General features: G+C 40.2%; 1 protein-coding gene across 1 annotated transcript in view; it reads right to left on the bottom strand.

The window, feature by feature from the left end:
* Nucleotides 1-946: 946 nt before the first annotated feature.
* si:ch211-225h24.2 (uncharacterized protein LOC564539 homolog) overlaps nucleotides 947-21,493 on the bottom strand; it is a 28,140-nt gene continuing 7,593 nt past the window's right edge. The window contains exons 2-4 of the mRNA XM_060937041.1: nucleotides 18,366-18,413; nucleotides 5,714-5,829; nucleotides 947-2,792 (exon numbers count right to left, since the gene is read on the bottom strand). Of these exons, the coding sequence (XP_060793024.1) occupies nucleotides 2,354-2,792; nucleotides 5,714-5,829; nucleotides 18,366-18,413 (603 nt within the window). The 3' untranslated portion in view covers nucleotides 947-2,353. The remainder of the gene's footprint in view (nucleotides 2,793-5,713; nucleotides 5,830-18,365; nucleotides 18,414-21,493) is intronic.

A 21,493-nucleotide genomic window follows, 5' to 3' on the forward strand; every position in this document is an offset into this window, starting at 1 on the left:
AGAGCCTATCCCAGCTGACTACGGGCGAAAGGCGGGGTACACCCTGGACAAGTCGCCAGGTCATCACAGGGCTGACACAGACACAGACAACCATTCACACTCACATTCACACCTACGGTCAATTTAGAGTCACCAGTTAACCTAACCTGCATGTCTTTGGACTGTGGGGGAAACCGGAGCACCCGGAGGAAACCCACGCGGACACGGGGAGGACATGCAAACTCCACACAGAAAGGCCCTCGCCGGCCCCGAACCCGGACCTTCTTGCTGTGAGGCGACAGCGCCAACCACTACACCACCGTGCCGCCCCTGCCAATCCTGAAGAGGAATAAAATCACTTGTATAAGAACCTGGAGTGTGTATGTGTTCATGCAGGGTTTTATTGTAACCACTAGGGGCGCTAGACATTAGAAAAGTTTACATACAGCATTTAGTGTGTAAACTTTTCCATCCCTAACATTTCAACTAAAACGGACAAGTGCAAGCTTCTCTCCCCCAAGCACCGGATGGTTAATATAAATCCCTGTATATATATATGTGCATTCTAATTTCTATAGTTAATCATTGGGCTTGAGCACACTTTGAACGCATCTGTGTTGCAAGAGAACAGCAGGTTGTGGGGGGTTTTTTAATCACTTTCTGATTATCACCAATTTCTCAGGGTTATTTATTATTATTTTACTTTCAGCTGAACAAATGAGCATTTTTGGAAGAATATTTACAGTTTATTCTATCCACATTCACTGGATATGAGCAATTGCGCGCTCTGATTGGCTACTCTACTACTAGGATATCAGCTCATATACCGTGAGGAGAGAAAAACAAAATGGCAGAGCGTGTTGCTGAACCAACCGAGGACAAAATAAAAACTCTACTCGAAAACAAGCCCCCCCCCAAAAAAAAACTGAATGAATGTATTATTAAAATCGTCTCCCCCCCCCCAAGAATTATCACATTTTTTTTTTTCACAAATTGTTCCCGTCGTTGCACCGGTTTGTTTACATTCTAAGCAGAAATGATTGTCAGACATTTTGTATAAAGTTTTTATTTATAGAATTTGCAAAAAATAAAGGCTCCGTTTCTCAAAATCCAGTGAATGTGGACAGAATAAAACAGTTATTCCACTCAATCTCGTCGTACATGGATCATAGCCAACCATCAGCTCATGTACGACTCGATTTCATGGAATAACAAATATTTAACTGACGTTGACTCTATACTTGTCAATAACGTTAGCCTATGTTAGCCAAGTCAAACACAGATAGATTTGATTGCATATTAATAGGCTAATTTTACTTTGAACGTCATGCCACTGCATATCCGCTCACGTTTTCAGCAAGAAAATCAAGTCGAGATTAATAATGATAATGCAACATGAGGGGGAGGGGATGGGGCAGGGCTTCCAGGGGATTCAGTTAACATCAGATTAAAAAAAAAAACCCTCCACGATTTTCAGCCATTCCAGATTCACATATTTCCGGCGGCTCATCCACCACCGCACTCTGATGTCACAACTAAAACAGGAAGGAAGCTGTGATCCAGAAAGGTCAGCAGGTCTGCATTTTCATCTCCATCTGCACTGCCTTATATTAAAACGCCTGAGTTGCTGAGTTGAAAGCTTGTACCCACAGCATGAAGTGTTGAATGAGACTCGTTTTCTGGGATGCTGAATAAAACTAAAGCATCAGTGAAGGTACAATACTGTGTTGTGTTCACAGTCAGGTGGTATAAGGCATTGTTTCAATGATTTCCATCACTTTCTCTACTTCATCTAATCAGTACTAATCATAACGCAACATCACATCCCGATCTGTTTCAGAGCATATAAGGCACAGTCGTCTTACGTCGCCCCTTGTCTGTGGCTTTGAGCAGCGCAGGCAACCTTCAGACAAACAAGGCGTCCAAATAATTGATCAAATGTTTAAAGATTAAAGGCTGATTGCAATTAAGATTCAATATTAAACTGTTTGGTCTAACGATAAGCATTTCAGTGCCACAGTCTTGCGTCACTGGTCAAAAAGGCAGCAGATGTGGTGAAGTCCATCCAGAAACTCCTTCAAAACAAACTAACAGTCACATTCTGGCTGTTTCTGGTTTAAAAAGCCACAGGATCTTACTGATGAGGGTCCTGTATCGTTTTAGAGTTGCCAAGTACACTCAGAAGGGCACTTCATTCATTCATTCATTCAGTTCACCTGCTTCCAGTGGGTTTGGGGGGGTTTTTTGCTTCCATTTTATTTTTTTTATTTTTTGCTTCTGTGCATGCTTTTTGATCCGAATTATATTTCCATTTCCATGCGCTTGAGTGTTCGGCATTATATGGGGTCTATGGAGGAGGTGGTTGGTTCATTTCTCACTTAAGCCCCTCCCATGCACTCTCTGATTGGCTGCCGGGACTGCGGCGTCGCACAGCCGCCAGTTTGTCTCGAGCACGAGCGGCCCACTGAGAGGGTCCTGTGGCCTGGGGCTCGCTCAGGCTGGCGTAGCGTGAAGAGTCTTCCTCTGACCCAATGCCCGTCCAGGACGGTAAGGTCAGAGAGCCAGGCAGAGAGAGAGAGAGCCCGGTAGAGAGCGGAGAAGAGTCGCTTTTCTTCCCCTCACTGTCGCTCCTTTTCCCCTCCGCTTCGTCGCTCGACTGTGGCGGCTCCCAGCCCTCCATCCTGTCCATCTTCCGGTTTGGAGTGATCTGACGCATGGTCATGGTGATGCTGTCCCAAAGGCAGTGGACACGGTCTTTCTCTGAGTGCACTTTACTCTTCTCCTTCTCTTCCTCAAGGCTCTTCTTAGCAGATCTGAGAGAAAAATAAACAATAGCAGCTTTTAGATGAAATTATATAATAAAAAAAAACCTCCCTCATTGAATACTAAAGTAGTGGTGCTTGTGTCATTACCTAATTACCAACACTAATAAATTGCATGTGCTTCGAATCAGTTCAACAATAATAAGTTCAACAACAAAAGTTCAACAATATATTTTAAAGGTGCAATAGCAGATCTTCTTAAATTATTAATACAAATAATCTGGAAAATATGTAGAACATGATAATTGTTTAATCAGCACAAGTCTCTTGATGTTCTGTTTACATTGATATCACATCAAGATTTCTGTAGACCCGCCCCAACAAACCTTCACCCCGCCCCCACATCAGTCTGTTCGGAAAGCAAAGGGTGGCGAAATCTGGAAAGCAGCCTGATCCTTTTCAAAAACTGACCAGGAACAAAGAAAAAAAAATAGAATAAATATTGGTAGCACTTTTCTAAGATGTAGAAGTTTATTACTGAGCTTTGTTCAGCCCTGACAACACACAGCAACACGTTTATTTAAAAAGAAAACACTGGTGTGTTGTGCTAGTGTTGTAACTATGGCAGCTCAGGTGGTCATTCCTGAAGTTCTTTTCGAAACCTGTATCTATTTAAAAAAAAACAACAACAAACAAACAAAAAAAAAAAACCCACATATTACCATCTAATACTTAAAAGAAACATGTCTTCAACTGTTGAATGTACCTCAAAGCTGAGGAAACGTCCTTCAACCCAGTAACCATAGCAATACAGTGCACACCATTTCAGATTGAACATGCCCCTGGTGAAGGAGATGACGTTGAACAAGGAATTAGTGACGTACTTCCTGTTTGGATGGCTGGTTTCACACAACGAAATCATGTAGACATGTTTGTATATCATACAGAGAGCCATGGTAGTAATGCACCTTCTCAAAAATATAGGAAATGCTAAATGAGAGAACACTGACCTCCTGTGCAGCTAACAATTTTGTTGTACCTTTGGAAAAGTGACAAAGACTTCTTGTATAACAATGCTAACTAGCTCACACCAATAATGATCAGCTGATCATGAGCCTCATGAAAGCTCATTACAAAGAATAACAGGACAGTGAAGGTAATCGTTCATTCTCGTGGCTGCACATTAAAAAGAGCAGAATTTCATGTTTATAGCCTCTTAAAAATATACTTTCTATATTTTATGTACTATAAAACAGCGTGTCTGAAAAGTCAGAAACCAACAGGAATACATCGAGCAAATGTCGATCCAAAATCTGTTTATTAAAAAATTTTTTTTTTAAATAAATTAAAAAAAAAAAAAAAACCACCCACACATGATCCTAGAGCATATGATGTCAATAATAAATACAAAATTAAGTATACATAGTTTTAGGTATTTTAATGGTTCCTGATCTTTCAGACATAAAAGAAATCCTTTGCAATAACAGAATCAATAAAATAAAAACAAGAAATTACTTAATTTTGAAAAAAAACCTCAAACATCGCAAAAAAGTTTTTACGTTCGCATGAGGTGATTTTTCAGACAATTCATTAAGCAAAATTATTTCACAAAATTTAAATGGAAACATTTTTCCCCATTTAAGTCACATGACCTGGCATAAAGAGCAAATAGAAACGCAACCTTAATTTGGGGGGGGGGGGGGGGAGACCTCTGCAAGTAGTATCATGAGAAAAACTTTTGCACAAGGAGAAAACCCAGCTTTAAATTAAAACAAAAAAACCCCACATAACATCACTTAACAGAAACAGGAAACAATTATTGTGTTTTGTCAAAATCTTTAAAATAAATCGCTTCTATTTTGCGCAAAACTGCCACAGAAACCCAGCTAGTAACACATGAAATAGACACATGAATTTGGCATCCACTAAAGTTTTATTTTTGCATTCACAACATTTTTAATACAATATCAACCACAACAAAAGGCGAGCAATAACCAGGTTTCTGTTGCACTTTTGCATAAAATTGAAGCAATATTTAAAAAATTGACAAAACTCAATTGTGAATGGTCTGCGTTTCCATCGAGTTGACGTTATGTGACTAAAGCTGGGTTTTCTCCCCTCACTATAGCTCTTCAAGAGCACTTTTTCCAGAAAGGTTATGTTTCCATTTGCGCGTCATAGGTCATGTGACTTAAATGTGAAAAATGCGTTTCCATTTCAATTTTGTGAAATATGGCTTTATCGACTCGTCGGAAAAACTGCCTCATGTGAACGTATAAAACATTTGTATTATGAGGGTTTGGTTTTTTTGTTTTGTTTTTTTCCAAAATTCACAGGAGTTTCTTTTGCTTGTCCCCCCAAGTTCGTAATTTCAATTTCAAACTGCGGGTTAAGCAGGTTAACAGAAAGATGGCGAATTGTAACAAAAATTGATTTCAGTAGCATTATTTTTGAAACAATTTCAACATTTCCATCTCTTGCATGAATGAATAATTATAATTGTTCTACACCAGATGTGCCTGACATTTATCGTGATCTTAGGACAGGTATCATAATTAACTTCCTGTTGCTCCATTGTAGGCAGGAAGCTGAGCTTTAAGGCACAAATAGTTTCCCCAGCTCTGGGAGGAAACACACGGTGTAAGATGCAGGGTGGGGTTTCCATTCGTAGTGCACGAGGGAGGTGTTTGGATTCCTCCATGATAGGACTGCTTCAGGCTGTGATTCACTCCACACTTGTTCTGTAAAAGCTTGTACATCCCCCCACAGTCTTGCTATTTATAAAATATTCCAGCAGTTTGACGATCAGAAGGCTGAGAAACGTGCAAGATCCTTGTTCACCACAGCTTCCTAACTACTTCATGGCTCGAGTCAAAATCCCAGGCTCCATTCTGATTTGTCATCACATTCGGAATGCAGCACTTATTCTTGTCAGAACAATACTCCTGACGTTATTATATAAAAAGGCTTACCCTTTTCTGTGCGAGACCGTGACTCCTGTGAGCAGGAAGTGCTCGTCATCTTGTGAAGGAAACAGCTTCTTGTCTCCTTTGTCCTTCTTAGGTTTCACCTTCTTGATCTTAGAGTCCTGTGGGAAATGATGGCAATAGGATTGTTAGCATTCCGATAAAAACTTAGCTCAAACGTAGTTATAAAGGCAGTGCTGTTGAATCCTCAAATCTGATGTCAGAAGGTGTTGATTAATTTCGTACACCAGCAGCCCTGACACTAGTTTTGACAGCAAAACTATTACAGGTTTATATTAAATGCACTTCATCTACAATCCCAGTTCCAAAAAAAAAAAAAATTTGGACGCTATGGAAACTGTAAATTAAAACAGAATGGAATGATTTACAAAATCATGGAAACCCTATATTTCACTGAAAATAGTACAAAGACAATACATCAAACGTTGAAACTAAGAAATCTTTGGTTTTTTGAAAAATATGTGTTTGCAACAAGTTTCAAAAAAGTTGGGACGGGGCGTGTTTACCACGGTGTTGCACCACCTCTATTTTTAACAAACACACTGTAAACGTTTGGGAACTGAGGAGACCAATTGCTGTAGTTCTGAAAGAGAAATGTTGTCCCATTCTTGCCTGATATACAATTTCAGTTGCTCAACAGTTCGGGGTCTCCTTTTTCATATTTTGCACTTCATAATGCACCAAACATTTTAAATGGGAGACAGGGCTGGATTGAAGGCAGGCCAGTTTAGCACCTGGACTCTTTTACAACGGCACCATGCAGTTGTAACATGTGCAGAAAGCGGTTTGGCGTTGTCTTGCTGAAAGAAGGAAGGCCTTCCCTGAAAAAGATTTAGTCTGGATGGCAGCATATTGCTCTGAAATGTGTTTATCATTCAGCATATCAGGATGTGGGGTCCATGATTTCTAAAAAGAATTTCTACTTTTGATTCGTCAGACCTCGGGACAGTTTTCCACTTTCTTTGTAATAAACCATGGTGTTCTTGTTGGTCTTAAGGTTAAGACAAAGAAAGAGAAGGGAACAACTGTTTATCAGCTGTAACAAACAAGAACTAACTTGATTTGAAGACGGTCCACAACATGAACTATAAATTAAAACCAATAAAGTATGAAGTCTTGAATCAAGTTGAAAATATAAATGTTGGGGGCAGCATGGTGGTGCAGCGGTTCACTCTGTCACCTTACAGGAAGAAGGTTCTGGGTTCGAACCTCACTCTCAACTGGAGCCTTTCTGTGTGGAGGAGTTTGCATGTTCTCCTCGTGCACGTGTTTGTGGGTTTCCTCCCACAGTCCCAAGGACATGTGGATTAGGTCAAACTCTAAATTGCCCATGGGTGTGGCAACCTCTTCAAGGTGAACCCCGCCTCTCGACTGGGATTGGCTCCATGACCCTGATGGACAAATGGTATAGATAATGGATGGATGGATGGAAGGAATGTTGGGAAATTGCTGTAGAACATGCTGTTAGAGGAAACTAATCAACTTCGGGGTGATAAAGCTGACTCTGCGACACGTCATGCCGCATCTCAACTTTTGTTGTGAGCTGGAGAGAAACAGCACACTTTTAGTAGGTTTATTGCTTGCCATTTTTTTCTTAAAGCTTTTTTTTTAATGCAAGCAACAATGAATCAGTTAAAGTTGTGATACGAATAAACAGAATTAAAAAAAAAAAAAAAAGTTTATTGACCCTAAATCAACTCCCCAGTTATCAAGTCATTAAATCTGTAATCTCGGAGTCTATTATACAGTCTGTGGTTGAGGGGTATTTGGCTGGGGTATGCATTCCTGCAGACACCCTCCTGCTTGAGTTAGTCAGAAGCTTGGGATTTTAAATACCAGGGCGGCTTTACGGCTTATAGGGTGAAAAACGTTTGGTACATTTTACCCCTCACTCTCCTGATTTCATCAAACCCCTCAGAGACAAGTTCATGGTCTCAGTGTGGAAAACGTACTTCTCAATCTTTAAATCCTCTTATACACACACAAAAGAAATCAAATCCAGCAAACCCCCACCCACCCGAGTCAGTGACCTAGAAACAAAACCAACCTGTGTGTATTTGGACCAAACAGTCACAATGGTGTGTGTAAGGACTATAGTGACCCATAGGTACAGACAGATTGGTAAAACCTGTCACAATTTGCTTTTTAGCACACCGGGCCTCATTCATCAAGCTGGATACCAAGGGACTTCTTTACAACCCATTAGAATTAGCATTTACAGAAGAAATTTAGTATTCATGAAAATCCTGTAAATTCAGAAAAGTCTCAAATCAAATCAAAGACGCAGCCTCATGCTAGTTCACTAGATCAGGGACTAAGAGTACCTCCGAGAACGTTTTGTTAAAACCAGTTGTTTTATATATTTATATTCTGACTTGCTGAAACATCAAGTTATATTTTGCATACAGTATATGCTCTACTTAATTGTATTTTCTTCCATGCAACACACCCATACAAGTATCTCTGATAAGTGAATCTTTACAGCCGGACAAATTCGAGGTCCTGTCTTTCCTTATATCCGTCTTGTCTCTTCAGAATAAAAAGAACATGTGTTGTGAATAAAATTCACCCGAGACTGAAGTGGGGTTTCACAAAATCAATGGTATCTTAATTGTGATCACTTGATTATATTGAATTAAATAAAAGACAATTGTGTGGTTAGTTTAGCTAATTTAATGACCTGATTCAAATTAAGCTAAATAAATATCATGATTTAATGGCTGTAATTTAATAAAATGACTCTGGTACATTTGCTTCCAAGCACCCCAGAGATATCGTCACTGATCACAGAACACTGACAATTTCCCCGTCTCTGCTTCCCAAACACACATTAACTAAAGACAAAGGCACTTTCATTTGATGATACAACAAAAACCTGAAGGAGCACCGGCACATCGCAGTTACAATATAAAACACCAGCATGGGGTATTTTTATTCCCCCATTTCCACAGAGTTCTTAAATTAGCACGAAAACGTACTCTAAACTACTTGACATTTTATTCTATAATTCCTTTTAGTTATTCTATTTTGCACTTTATGATTATGAAGCAATTTGTAACATATGGATTTGAAAAGTGCTATAAAAGGTTTATTTACTTACAACCCCAATTCCAAAAAAGTTGGGACGCTGTATAAACTGTAAATAAAAACAGAATGTGAAGATTTGCAAATCATGGAAACCCAATATTTCATTGAAAATGGTACAAAGACAGCATATCAAATGTTGAAACAGAAATTTTATTGGGTTTTTGAAAAAATATATGCTCATTTTGAATTTGTCATCAGCAACACATTTCAAAAAAGTTGGGACAGGGGCAACAAAAGACTGAAAAAAAATTGTGTCATGCTCAAAAACCCTAATTTGGTTAATTGAAAAAGCTGTGGCACAGCAGTTATGCTCATATTTACATAGGAATAGCATCCATGAAATGTATCAGTCAGGATTTAGACCTCATCATAGCACAGAGACAGCTCTGGTTAAAGTAGTAAATGACCTACTGTTGGCGTCTGATCAGGGCTGTGTCTCGCTGCTTGTGTTGCTTGACCTTAGTGCAGCATTTGATACCATTGATCATTCCATTCTTCTGGATAGACTAGAAAATGCTGTGGGAGTTAAGGGAACGGCCCTCTCCTGGCTCAGATCTTATTTAACTGATCGCTATCAGTATGTTGATGTAAATGGTGATATTTCTAGACATACTGAGGTAAAGTTTGGTGTTCTACAAGGTTCTGTCTTGGGTCCACTGCTTTTTTCTTTATATATGTTACCTCTGGGTGATATTATTCGTAAACATTGTATTAGTTTCCACTGTAATGCTGATGACACACAGTTGTATGTTTCTGCAAAACCTGATGAGAGACACCAGCTTAATAGAATTGAGGAATGTGTGAAAGACATTAGACACTGGATGCTTATTAATTTCCTTCTGCTTAACTCTGACAAGACTGAAGTACTTGTACTCGGACCACATGCAGCTAGAAGTAAGTTTTCTGATTACACAGTAACTCTGGATGGCCTTTCTGTTTCTTCACGTGAAGCAGTAAAAGACCTCGGAGTGATTATTGACCCCAGTCTTTCATTCGAAACTCACATTGATAACATTACCCGGATAGCTTTCTTTCATCTCAGAAATATTGCTAAGATAAGAAATTTAAATGCCACTACATGACACGGAAAAACTAGTTCATGCTTTTGTTACTTCCAGGTTGGATTATTGTAATGCCTTATTGTCTGGATGTTCCAATAAGTGCATAAACAAGTGCCAGTTAGTTCAAAATGCAGCAGCAAGAGTCCTTACTAGAACTAGAAAATATGACCCCATCACCCCTGTCTTATCCACACTGCATTGGCTCCCAATCAAATTTCGTATTGATTATAAAATTCTACTATTGACCTTTAAAGCACTGAATGGTCTCACACCACAGTACCTGAGTGAACTTCTGCTCCTCTATGACCCGCCACGCCTACTTAGATCAAAGGTTGCAGGCTATCTGCTGGTACCTCGTATAGTGAAGGCTACATCAGGGGGCAGAGCCTTTTCTTACAAAGCCCCACAGTTATGGAACAGCCTTCCAAGTAGTGTTCGGGAATCAGACACAGTCTCAGTGTTTAAGTCTCGGCTGAAAACATATCTGTTTAGTCAAGCCTTGTGTTAATGGTGTTAATGAGGTAAAGGAGTAGATCTGGAGGATCCTCAGAGTGTGTTTTGGTAAACTGGGATGGATGGATGGATGCTGTCAGTCCCCACTCGCTCGCTCACTCGAGTTTGATGATGGTGTAGTGGCTGCTGCTTTATGTCCCGGGGCCCCCTCACGCCTGTGTTACCTTCTGGCTCTCCCTTTTTAGTTATGCTGTCATAGTTATTTTTGCCGGAGTTCTTGCTTGTACTCAGTGCAATATGTATACTGCTCCTACTTATTCAGGTGACATTGGCCATACCTAACAACCTGTGTTTTCTCCCCCCATCTGTCCTCTGAGTTACGTGTCGGTCCTGGGATCGAGATGCTGACCTCTTCTGCTCCTCAGACCTGCCTGATCCATCCTGATGCCCTACGTCTGGTTGGAGTCTCATCACATCACTCCTGTGGAGGACACCCCCATGTGGACAGTTGAAAGTCACACTTGGAAGACACTCTGGACTCTTACAGTAATGCTTTTATGGCTGAGGACTACAGTAGACTTGCTAACTTTAGGACTGCAGTTGTCATGAACAGTTTTACACTCAAGTTCCATCAATGAAGTGTTTATAACATCAACAAAACTGATTTCATGTTAAAACTGTTAACATTATAGTCATGTTGTCTGTTGTTGCCCAAATGAGGATGGGTTCCCTTTTGAGTCTGGTCCCTCTCAAGGTTTCATGTCGTCTGAGGGAGTTTTTCCTTGCCACCGTCGCCACAGACTTGCTCATTGGGGATAGATTAGGGTTAAAATTAGCTCATGTTTTAAGTCGTTCAAATTCTGTAAAGCTGCTGTGCGGCAATGTTTATTGTTAAAAGTGCTATACAAAATATACTTGACTTCACTTGAATTGGCAACAGGTCAGTAAGATGATTGGGGATGAAAAGAGGATCCCAGAGAGGTGGAGTCTCTTAGAAGTAAAGATGGGGCGGGGTTCACCGCTCTGTGAAAGACTGTGTGGGCAAACAGTGCAACAATTTAAGAATAACGTTCCTCAGTGTAAAACTGCAAAGAATTTGTGGATCACATCATCTATGGTCCATAATATCATTAAAAGATTCAGAGAATCTGAAGAAATCTCTGTATGCAAGAGACAAGGCTGAAAACTGACATTGTATGCCTGTGATCTTCAGGCCCTCAGGAGACACTGCATTAAAAGCAGACATGTGTCTGTAGTGGAAATCACTGTATGGGCTCAGGAACACTTCAAAAAACCATCGTCTGTGAAAACACTTCATTACTGCATCCACAAACGCAAGTTAAAACCAGATATAAACAATATCCAGAAACCCCGCCCCCTTCTCTCGGCCCGAGCTCTTTTACAATAGACTGAGGTGAAGTGGAAAATTGTCCTGAGGTCTGACGAATCAAAAGTAGAAATTCTTTTTAGAAATCATGGACCCCCACGTCCTCCAGGCTAAAGAGGAGAGGGACCATCCGGCTTGTTATCAGTGCACAGTTCAAAAGCAGCATCTGTGATGGTATGAGGGGGCATTAGTGCACATGACATGGGTAGCTTGTACATCTGGGAAGGCATCATTAATGCTAAATGATAAACACGTTTCAGAACAATATGCTGCCATCCAGACAAAATCTTTTTCAGGGAAGGCCTTCCTTCTTTCAGCAAGACAACACCAAACCACTTTCTGCACATATTACAACTGCATGGCTCTGTAGTAAGAGAGTCTGGGTGCTAAACTGGCCTGCTGCAGTCCAGCCCTGTCTCCCATTTAAAACATTTGGCGCATTATGAAGCGCAAAATATGACAAAGGAGACCCCGAACTGTGGAGCAACTGAAATTGTATGTCAGGCAAGAATGGAACAACATTTCTCTTTCAAAACTACAGCAATTGGTCTCTTCAGTTCCCAAACGTTTACAAAGCGCTGTTAAAAGTAGAGGTGATGCAACACAGTAGTAAACATGCCCCTGTCCCAACTTTTTTGAAATGTGTTGCTGACATCAAATTCAAAATGAGCAGATATTTTTCAAAAAACAATAAAATTTCTCAGTTTCAACATTTGATATGCTGTCTTTGTACCATTTTCAATGAAATATTGGGTTTCCATGATTTCCAAACCACCACATTCTGTTTTTATTTACCGTTTACACAGCATCCCAACTTTTTTGGAATTGGGATTGTAGGTATATTTAATATAAAATGTATATTTAAAAAAAAAAAAAAAAAAAACACTTTTGTTCTAACTCCTCAAACGGCGTTTTCAGGGGATAGTATGCTTAGACTGACCTTTTTGTGTACTAGCATGATCAAGACTATAAATCCTCAGCAATTCACTCTAGATCAGGGGTTCTCAACCTTTTCTGCTTTGAGGCCCACCTATTCATACTTCTAACGAGTCGGGGCCCATTAAAAAAAGATCCCCAATTATTTTGGCTCATCTAAATTCTATTAGAATTTAATAATCTGTTGTTAAAAAAAAAAAAGAGCATTCATGGGATGCAACATCACTCCCTGTTACAGATGGGAGCCCAGGAATAAAAAAAAATGCAATAAAAACAAACTCTTTAATTGTAGGTATTGCATTTAAAACTGTATGGATGTGCCAGAAGCCAAACCCATGCATGCAGGTCATTCTCAGTCAAAAGGGATTAATGATCCAAAAGTGGAGTCTGGTCCATTAACACAAGAACTTACTGCCATGTTTGTGTTCAGCAAAACAAGCAAGTTATTAAAACCAAGAAGTTCACTCAAAAGAAGTGGACACAGAAACCACTCAATGGGATTAGATCCTTACATGCTAACAACAAAGGATCTTTTCTACGAGTTGGAAAATTATCCATCCATCGAGTTCTCCAACATCTCAAACTACCTGGTGCTGCAGACATCATTCTACACAGAGACAGATGAAAACCTGGAAGAGCATGGAGGAGGACAACTTTTTATGTGGCGGAGTTAAAGATCTGGAGATCAGGACACTATAACGGTAGACGGATCTAAATGCAGGAACAGTGTATTAGCAGGCATGATATTTACAAAAATAAAAATGAAAGCAAAGCAGAATCATAAAGCAGAGTATTTAAACAGTGTTACAAAACACCACTAGAAACAAATGTGACCGTGATAATACTTTGCAAAGCCTCTGTGAAAAGAGCTCCCCTATCTGGCATACGGATTGCGCTCAAATCAGCATCAGGTGTTTCCCATAACAACCAGGTCCCAGGAGTGCGCACAACGTGCTCCGTGAGCGTGCACGGCTGCTCAAGCTGCACCAGACTCAAGCGCGCAAAGGCATAGCAGTCAATTGTTCACCTGCTGTGCGACCATAACTTTTAGCTCATGTGTATATCGCCAGGCATCACCACCAAAACGCCTAATTTTCATCGATAACCCATCGCAAAGCACCGCGAGCTGTCATGTGACCGTAGCTTAATGAGGCGGATGTGACATCAGACACAACCCAGCAATTGTACCTTACTATGAGTAAAAATTAGCTTTAACTTGGGGGGATCGCGGCCCACTAGGTGGCGCTTCACGGCCTACTAATGGGCCGTGGCTTACTGGTTGAGAGAAACACTGATCTAGAGAAGGGACGTCTGCTAAATACTGTCGAGACAGAGAGATCTTAAATCAAAGGAACCAGTGCGAACCCTTAGTGTTTTTCTGACTCACAGTTTTCCTGAAGTATCTTCAAAATAATGTGATTAATTCACTGCACCAGATGAAGTGGGTTAGAAGCGTGGAGCTCACGTCACGCCTTTTAATTTACATTTGTGCTCAAATTTAATTCAGGTGATGACCACAGCATGACTAATGATGTTCAGTCCATTTAAGGCAATGTCGAGTGCAAAATAAAACACTATCCGTTTAGAGTCAAAAAGAATATTCGTGATTAGTGTTTTTACTTTTATTGCGCAGCCTTTCACTCTGGCTTTTCTGAGAACCTGCAGTAGGTGTCAAAGCAGAGACAACACATGCCTGCGGCTATTCCCAGAACTGTTTCACATTGGTCCAGCCTGTGAAAGAATGCGTCCTGCAGATTACAGTGGACACATTCAATCACACACACACACGTCAAATACACAAAAATATCCTCTTTCGTGAAATGAGGCCTAACTGCCCAGAAGACGAGCCTCATTCTTCTGAAATTGTTGACCTAGATACAGAAATATCCTGCACTCCGGGTTTTCACCTCCAGCCTTACATTAGTTGAGATGAAACAGAGTCCTTTTGGAACAGCACGAGTGTGTATTCACAGCAGACATTACCACAAGTGGCATGTCCTGACTAGGAAAGAACAGTGTGGTTCTCAGGTCATGTGTTAAACCTAAATATTCTTAAAATTATTAGTCTATTACTATTCCAATAATTAATTATCCTAAATGTAATCTGCAAGTGGCCAACCACGATCCTGTGGCATTCTATCAGTTCTATCCTGATGGGTGTGGCCTGTCCCAGGATGACTCCACCCCCAGGGCATGAGGACTCGGTGACTGGTTTGATAAGGATGAAAATGTTGGAAAAATCATCCCCACTAATCTTCACACTCCTCAACCCAAATAAACACTTCAGAGATATTTTGCGGCGACGTTTTACAGCTCGCTCGCTCTCCACAGCAAATCATCAAAACACCAACTGAAGGAAAGTCTTTTGGAAGAATGGCACTGATCGCTGCAATACAGATCCAGAGATTTGTAGAATCTATGCCCAGGGGGCATTGAAGCTCTTTTAATGGCTCCCATTTGTATATTTTAACCCAGTGGCATTATTTTGCCTTCCAAAGCTCAAATGAGTCCTATTTGATTTATCTCAGAAACCAGTGCTCGTATGTACATGTACACAGAATAGTGGACAGCCAATCAAATTGATACCTTTGAAATTCTGATGCACGTGGCCAGAAAAATGTAGAATAAGGTACATGGAGCATCTGAGGCTGAAGCTAAGTTTGCACTGGAGGGTAATATAGTAACAAGTAAAGGAAGTCTACCTCATCTAGAATTGCATCCATAAATATTAGGGATGGAACCAGATACAGTACGGATAGATTATTCAGAATGAACAGTGTTTGAAACAGATACAAATAAGAGGTGTACCATCTCAGTTGCTGTTCCCCCCCCCAAAGAAAGTTTGCCCAGAGTGACTGGTTGAGACTAGAGTTGTGGATATGGACCGAGAACCCAAAACAAAGCTAGAAGGGCACTGAGAGACCACAGATCTCCACCAAGGATAACAGTCGACTCTTCTACAATGTGCAAACCTGCAACCACTTTATCCACATTACTCCCATGATTCCCTGCAATACTAATTCAAATCTTTATCAACACTAATTTAGCGAACATCCTGCAAAACACACTCCAACGGTCACTTCCGTCAGATACTGGAATTTTGCACATAATTTCTCCAGCGTTAGCTACAAGAATAAGGTGGGTACATTTCCAAAAGTATTCAAATGACACGCCTACACATGTATCCCAGAGGATTACCGGTACCTGTGAATGTGGATCGTTAAAACTGAATCATTGTATTTCTACACTGGCTACATTTTGTCACTATTGAACTTTACTGCCATCTACTGGAGTTTAAGATGTATAACAAATGCCACATCTCGTAATGTCAGAAAAACAGAAAATTAATTCGTGGATCTACTTTGGGACTCCGATCACCTCTGAAATTTATTTGGTTCTTCCTTGGCCCATGGTATACCCTTCCACCAAATTTCATGGAAATCGGGTCAGCAGGTTTTATGCAATCCTGCTTCCAGTCAGATGAACAAACAAACCATACCGACAACAAAACAAAAGATCACATGAACAGGTTTATGTGTCCATGTGACAGTGTTTCTGGGGGATTGGTGATAGAGTTCATATACAACACCACCTACCTCCTGGTTTAGGCCACACCCACACAAGGTTTAAATCTGTATACAGCTACTAATATTTGGAGCACTAAAGAGATACAGCTAGTGGCACTGTACCATGTTATCTATCTTTAAAACACATCCAGTTCTTCAACATCAACAAGGACACTCAGATGTCAATGCAATTTAAGACAAAATATGACTTCCTGTAATCCATAAGCGTCAACAAAATTTCTACAGTGTAGCTCATCATTAATTGGGGCGGCACGGTGGTGAGCACTATCGCCTCACAGCAAGAAGGTTCCGGGTTCAAACCTCACGGCCGACAAGGGCCTTTCTGTGTGGAGTTTGCATGTTCTCCCCGTGTCTGCGTGGGTTTCCATGGGTTAGAGAAGCAGCTTTGGGATGAAAAGGTTGCTGGTTCGATTCCCTGAACCAGCAGGAATGGCTGAAGTGCCCTTGAGCAAGGCACCAAACCCGCAACTGCTCCCCAGGCTGCTCTGGGTATGGTGTATGTCACTCTGGATAAAAGCGTCTGCTAAATGCCTGTAATGTAATGTTTCCTCCCACAGTCCAAAGACATGCAGATCAGGTAAAATACCCAGACACTGGGTTGAACAAGACTGAACAAGATACTTAGTGCCGGTCCCAAGCCCAGATAGATCGGGGAGGGTTGTATCAGGAAGGGCTTCTGGTGTAAAACCTATGGCAAATCAATTATGCAGATCATGAAAGAAGCAGCAGCTCATCATTAATTGAATGACTGCAACAGGATTTTGTTACTTTCACACCACTGACGCTTGCTAGTTTCCAAAATAAGATGCGATTCCCTTCACTGCCATAACCATGTAGATGAATATTGGGGTCGGAAATAGGGGTACAGTAGGAGTCCATTTCGGTCACCCAAGTTACAATCTACACTCATGTACCTGCTGGGGCTCATTACTGGACCTCAAGGAAACAAACCCTGTGTCCGAAATCACTCACTATACAGTGGACTATATAGTGAGTTCGGCATTCTGTAACGCTGTCTGAATGTATAGTGAGAATTATTACACCCTATATAGTGGACTCGTAGTATCCCACAATGCACTGTGAAAAGTAGTGAACCTTTAGATGGTCACTAACCACGCAATATATCCCATCATGCATTGCAGTCAGGCTGAAAGGGGGGGGGGGGGGGGGGTTTGGGGTGAACGGACGGAGGAAGAAACACATGATAAACGGACATTCAAGTACAATTAAAAATATAATGAGAATAGAAAATATGATTTAAAATAGAATGAGATAAAATACAAGAATAAAAAGTTAGAGTGCAGGGCGAGTAATTAATCAAAAGCCTCAAATATGATTTAATAAAAGGCAGCAGCAAAGAAGAAAAATTATTCAGCCTTGATTTAAAAGAACTGAAAGATGCAGCAGACACAAAGTACTTTGTATTTATTAAATGTGGGAAATGCGCGCAGCATAATATGGATTTATCACAAAAATACATGCAGGTATTTATTATTTTGAAAACTCACCAGCCGACTGATCCGACATTTTAATTGTGCGACAGTAATGACATAAATAACGGCGCGGCGGAGTAGTGTCCGAAAGAGTTTTTACATTTTACCAGTGAGCGCACTGTATAGTCCTCTAGATAGAATTCCTGAGACAGTGAGTAGTGAATGATTTCAGACACAGCTAATGTGTACCTATTCAGGGCCAAAAAGGTACATACTGTACATGTTCCCAAGCAGTATCTAAAGGGTACAAATAAGTACCTTAGAGGGTCCTGATCCAGGGGCAAGCCATTGTACCTCAAAAGGTACAGTAATATACTTTATTTTCCAAGAGTGTATTATAGAAACCATTCTACGTGCTTTAGACTTCCATGGGTTGTTGTAGGTCTGTTGCAAAACTGAACTCAAATAGCAAAAAACATCAGACATCTCTCTCTCTCACACACACACACACACACACACACACACACACACACCAACCTGTCTACATTTGGGGGTAAAGGTAAAACCATTCTCTTTGTTTTCAGGAAATTGACACAAACATTTCTGTAACCCACTGAGACCATGTTATGGAGACAGAAACTTTAGCTATTGTATATGTAGGAGTAGTGTGTTTGTGCGCACATGAGTGTTTACCTTGGTTGAGGGGGCCAGCACTTCCTCCGTTCCCTCCGATTCTTTATCCTGAAAAGCAGAAGCCGGTGAATAACACAATAAGGAAACGCGCGCACACACACACAGTTCTGCTAATGTGGAGAAATATTTTTAGTCGAGTAACATAAACAGAGACGTGTGGTGTAAAGGAGGAGAGAGCCATCAACACACACAGATCGCTCTGTGCCAGACTTCACCAAAGTATTTCAGTGTTGGCTGCAGTGAACAGAGGTGTTATTTCCCAGAACAGGCTGCAACAGAAACCGTTACAATAACACTCCATTCGCATCGACGCACTAACGCAGGCATAAACCATGTCTACAGTGATCTTTGACTGTGGGATCAGTACTGGTGACTTGCTAAAGTTGACTTTCTTTCCTTCCTGTATGAAAAGCTACCAAAGACCAGAAGTAAGAGGGAACTTGTGGCTCCATGGGTGTGTACGAGCCGATTCATTCTGGATAAAATATTGTCCAATTTTCAGTGAATGATCTCATTAGCAAACAAGGAAGTGGGTGTGAATTTGTGGTTACAACCTGAACATGATTATTCTGTGCTGTTATTCTAAAACAACACATTTTATTCCCCCGACAGTGATTTTCCAACAAGTACAAATTTTCCCACTCATTAACAAACAACGTCATGCTTTTTTATCCATTTATAGCCATGTTTAATGTTGTGGAAAGTTTTGTTAAAGCAGAGTAATCATGTACCATTTAAATCTGCTGCCAAAAATGTGTTTTTTTAAATCAAAATTCCTTAAACAAGATTAAAATAAATTAAAGCTGTACTGCCTTTCAGATTTTAAGTGTAGGTCATAAAAAGAATTTTCCCCGACACCCAATTATTTTTGTTTAGTGACCGAAAGCTACTGAATTCAAGTTTATTAGTTTTTTTTAAATAAATAGAACAATTAAATGTATTTAGAGCCACGTGGTTCTAAATTCTCCGCTATTTTTTCCTGCTTCACCATGACCCAATTCAAGATACTATGCCATGCATCACGTGGTGGGCTTTCCCCGTTCACGCAAGGCATTGTGGGATACAAATTTGAAACAGGAGAGAAAAATGGAAGACGTGAGTGTGCAAATGAAACGTGAAAGACCGACTACAGTAACAGAAAGAAAGCGAGAAGAAAAGACAATTATGTTCTATACGAAGGAAAGGAAACGCAGGACCAAACTAATAAATATGGGCGCTCAGCGAGCACCTCGGTGTGATCAGCTGTTCGTTTAGCGACAGAATGATGGAACTGTCAGTGCACGCTCAAAGGGAAACCTGTAGATGGCAGTAATGCAACACTGTGGATGCCAGCTGCTGTAAAACCCAAAAGAAGGTGATAAACCTGCGCATGTGCACACGGACTTCCCTTGTCTGTACAACGCAAGCGATTTCATGCACATTATTTGCTTTAATCATCTCAAATTAAATAACTTCCCAGCCACAGAATGGCCTGATATTTTGTGAGATATTACAGAAATAAGTCACAATGACCACGTTTCAGAGGGAACTAAATTTCACCAATTTTATGAAACTGAAAGGCCGTCTAGCTTTATGTTGAATTTCGACTCCACAGATCAGAACGTCAGAATGTTTAGTTTAGAGCTCAGCATGTGTTTATTGTTGATATATAATTGTATTATACTATATTTTATTATGTAAACACGAGTGTTTCACTAGGAAATACACCACTCGTATTTTTCATACAAACTACATCTTGGACATTGAGTAACATTTTCCAATATTGTCACTTGTGAGGAAATCAATGAATTGTTTTGATAAATTTGGGGACTTTTTGTTTGTGAATATGTCGATATAATAAGAAAATCACACGTTGGCTTGAAGATATGAAGTTTATCTTATGTTGAAAAACACATTTTTCAGACAAAACACATCGCAGATTTGAGGGACATATTTAAATAATATTGTCTGGCTTTTTTTCGTGTTCCATCAGATATATTCCATTCAGCGAGTATAATACTGAACGAGTTGAAGACGAGTAGCTGAATGGAATACATCTGATAGACCATGAAAGAAAGTCATTATTATTATTATTATAATAATAATAATAATAATAATAATAATACATACGCATTCCTTTCAGTTGTTCAACGTGTCTTTCTCTTTCAAAATTCCCTCAAAATCTTCCACATTTAACAACGCAAACCTGGCGGCCATGTTTGTTTACAAATTGTCACAGTCGCTCGCTAGCGTGGAAGTTTTACGTCTCCGACATAAGACGTCAAGACAACATGGACAACCATGCAATATCGTAAACCATATTCAACGCTCATTCTCCATTGGGTAGAGTGACGTAATACATGTAGGATAAGCGATATGCTAACAATTAGTGGTGTCAACAATAATCGATTCGGCAATGCATCGCAATGCGGGGCATGGACGATTCAGCATCGATTCCGCAACATGCCAGATCGATTCAGCGTATTAAAAAAAAAAACTTCCGTGGGCATTTCCAGAGCAACATCACAGACATGCGCAGTCTGTAGCTGCACGCCAGTCGAGAGAGCACTAGCTTAGCAAGATGGCTGAGGCGGAGGAAGAGGACTGCGAGAGACAGGTTATTATTAATGCTAAAAACACTAAACAGCTGTAATTTGTTTTCTTTTTCATATTTGAAACTCTAACATTCAATTTTATTTTGTTTAAAACAGGAGTGATACAACAGCCAATAAAATGTTGTTCAGTATCTGACTGCTTGTATTGCCTCATGACTACTGAAAAATTTGCCTTGCTTTCAGTAAAATTTTAACGCATCACAATGCATCGTAGAATCGGATTGAATCGAATCGTTACCCTCCGAATCGTAATCGAATTGAATCGTGAGGGCTGTGCCAATGCACACCCCTACTAACAATATTGCATGCTATCAAACCAAATGAATGAAACCAGCTAGAAAGGAATAGAACATGTTTTTATTCCATTGAAAAAGTGTCCTGTATGGATAATAATTCCCGATATTTCTCTCCAATGATGTCACTCCCAGTGTTTTCCCACTGACTAGATGCACTTTGTCAAAATGGTGAACCGGTTCAAAATTAAAGTTCTTTTGATTAACTTGCGTACGTTTTTTTGTGGATGTGTCCATATAA

This window comes from Neoarius graeffei, chromosome 13 (assembly GCF_027579695.1).
Source record: "Neoarius graeffei isolate fNeoGra1 chromosome 13, fNeoGra1.pri, whole genome shotgun sequence".
Classification (NCBI taxonomy): domain Eukaryota; kingdom Metazoa; phylum Chordata; class Actinopteri; order Siluriformes; family Ariidae; genus Neoarius; species Neoarius graeffei.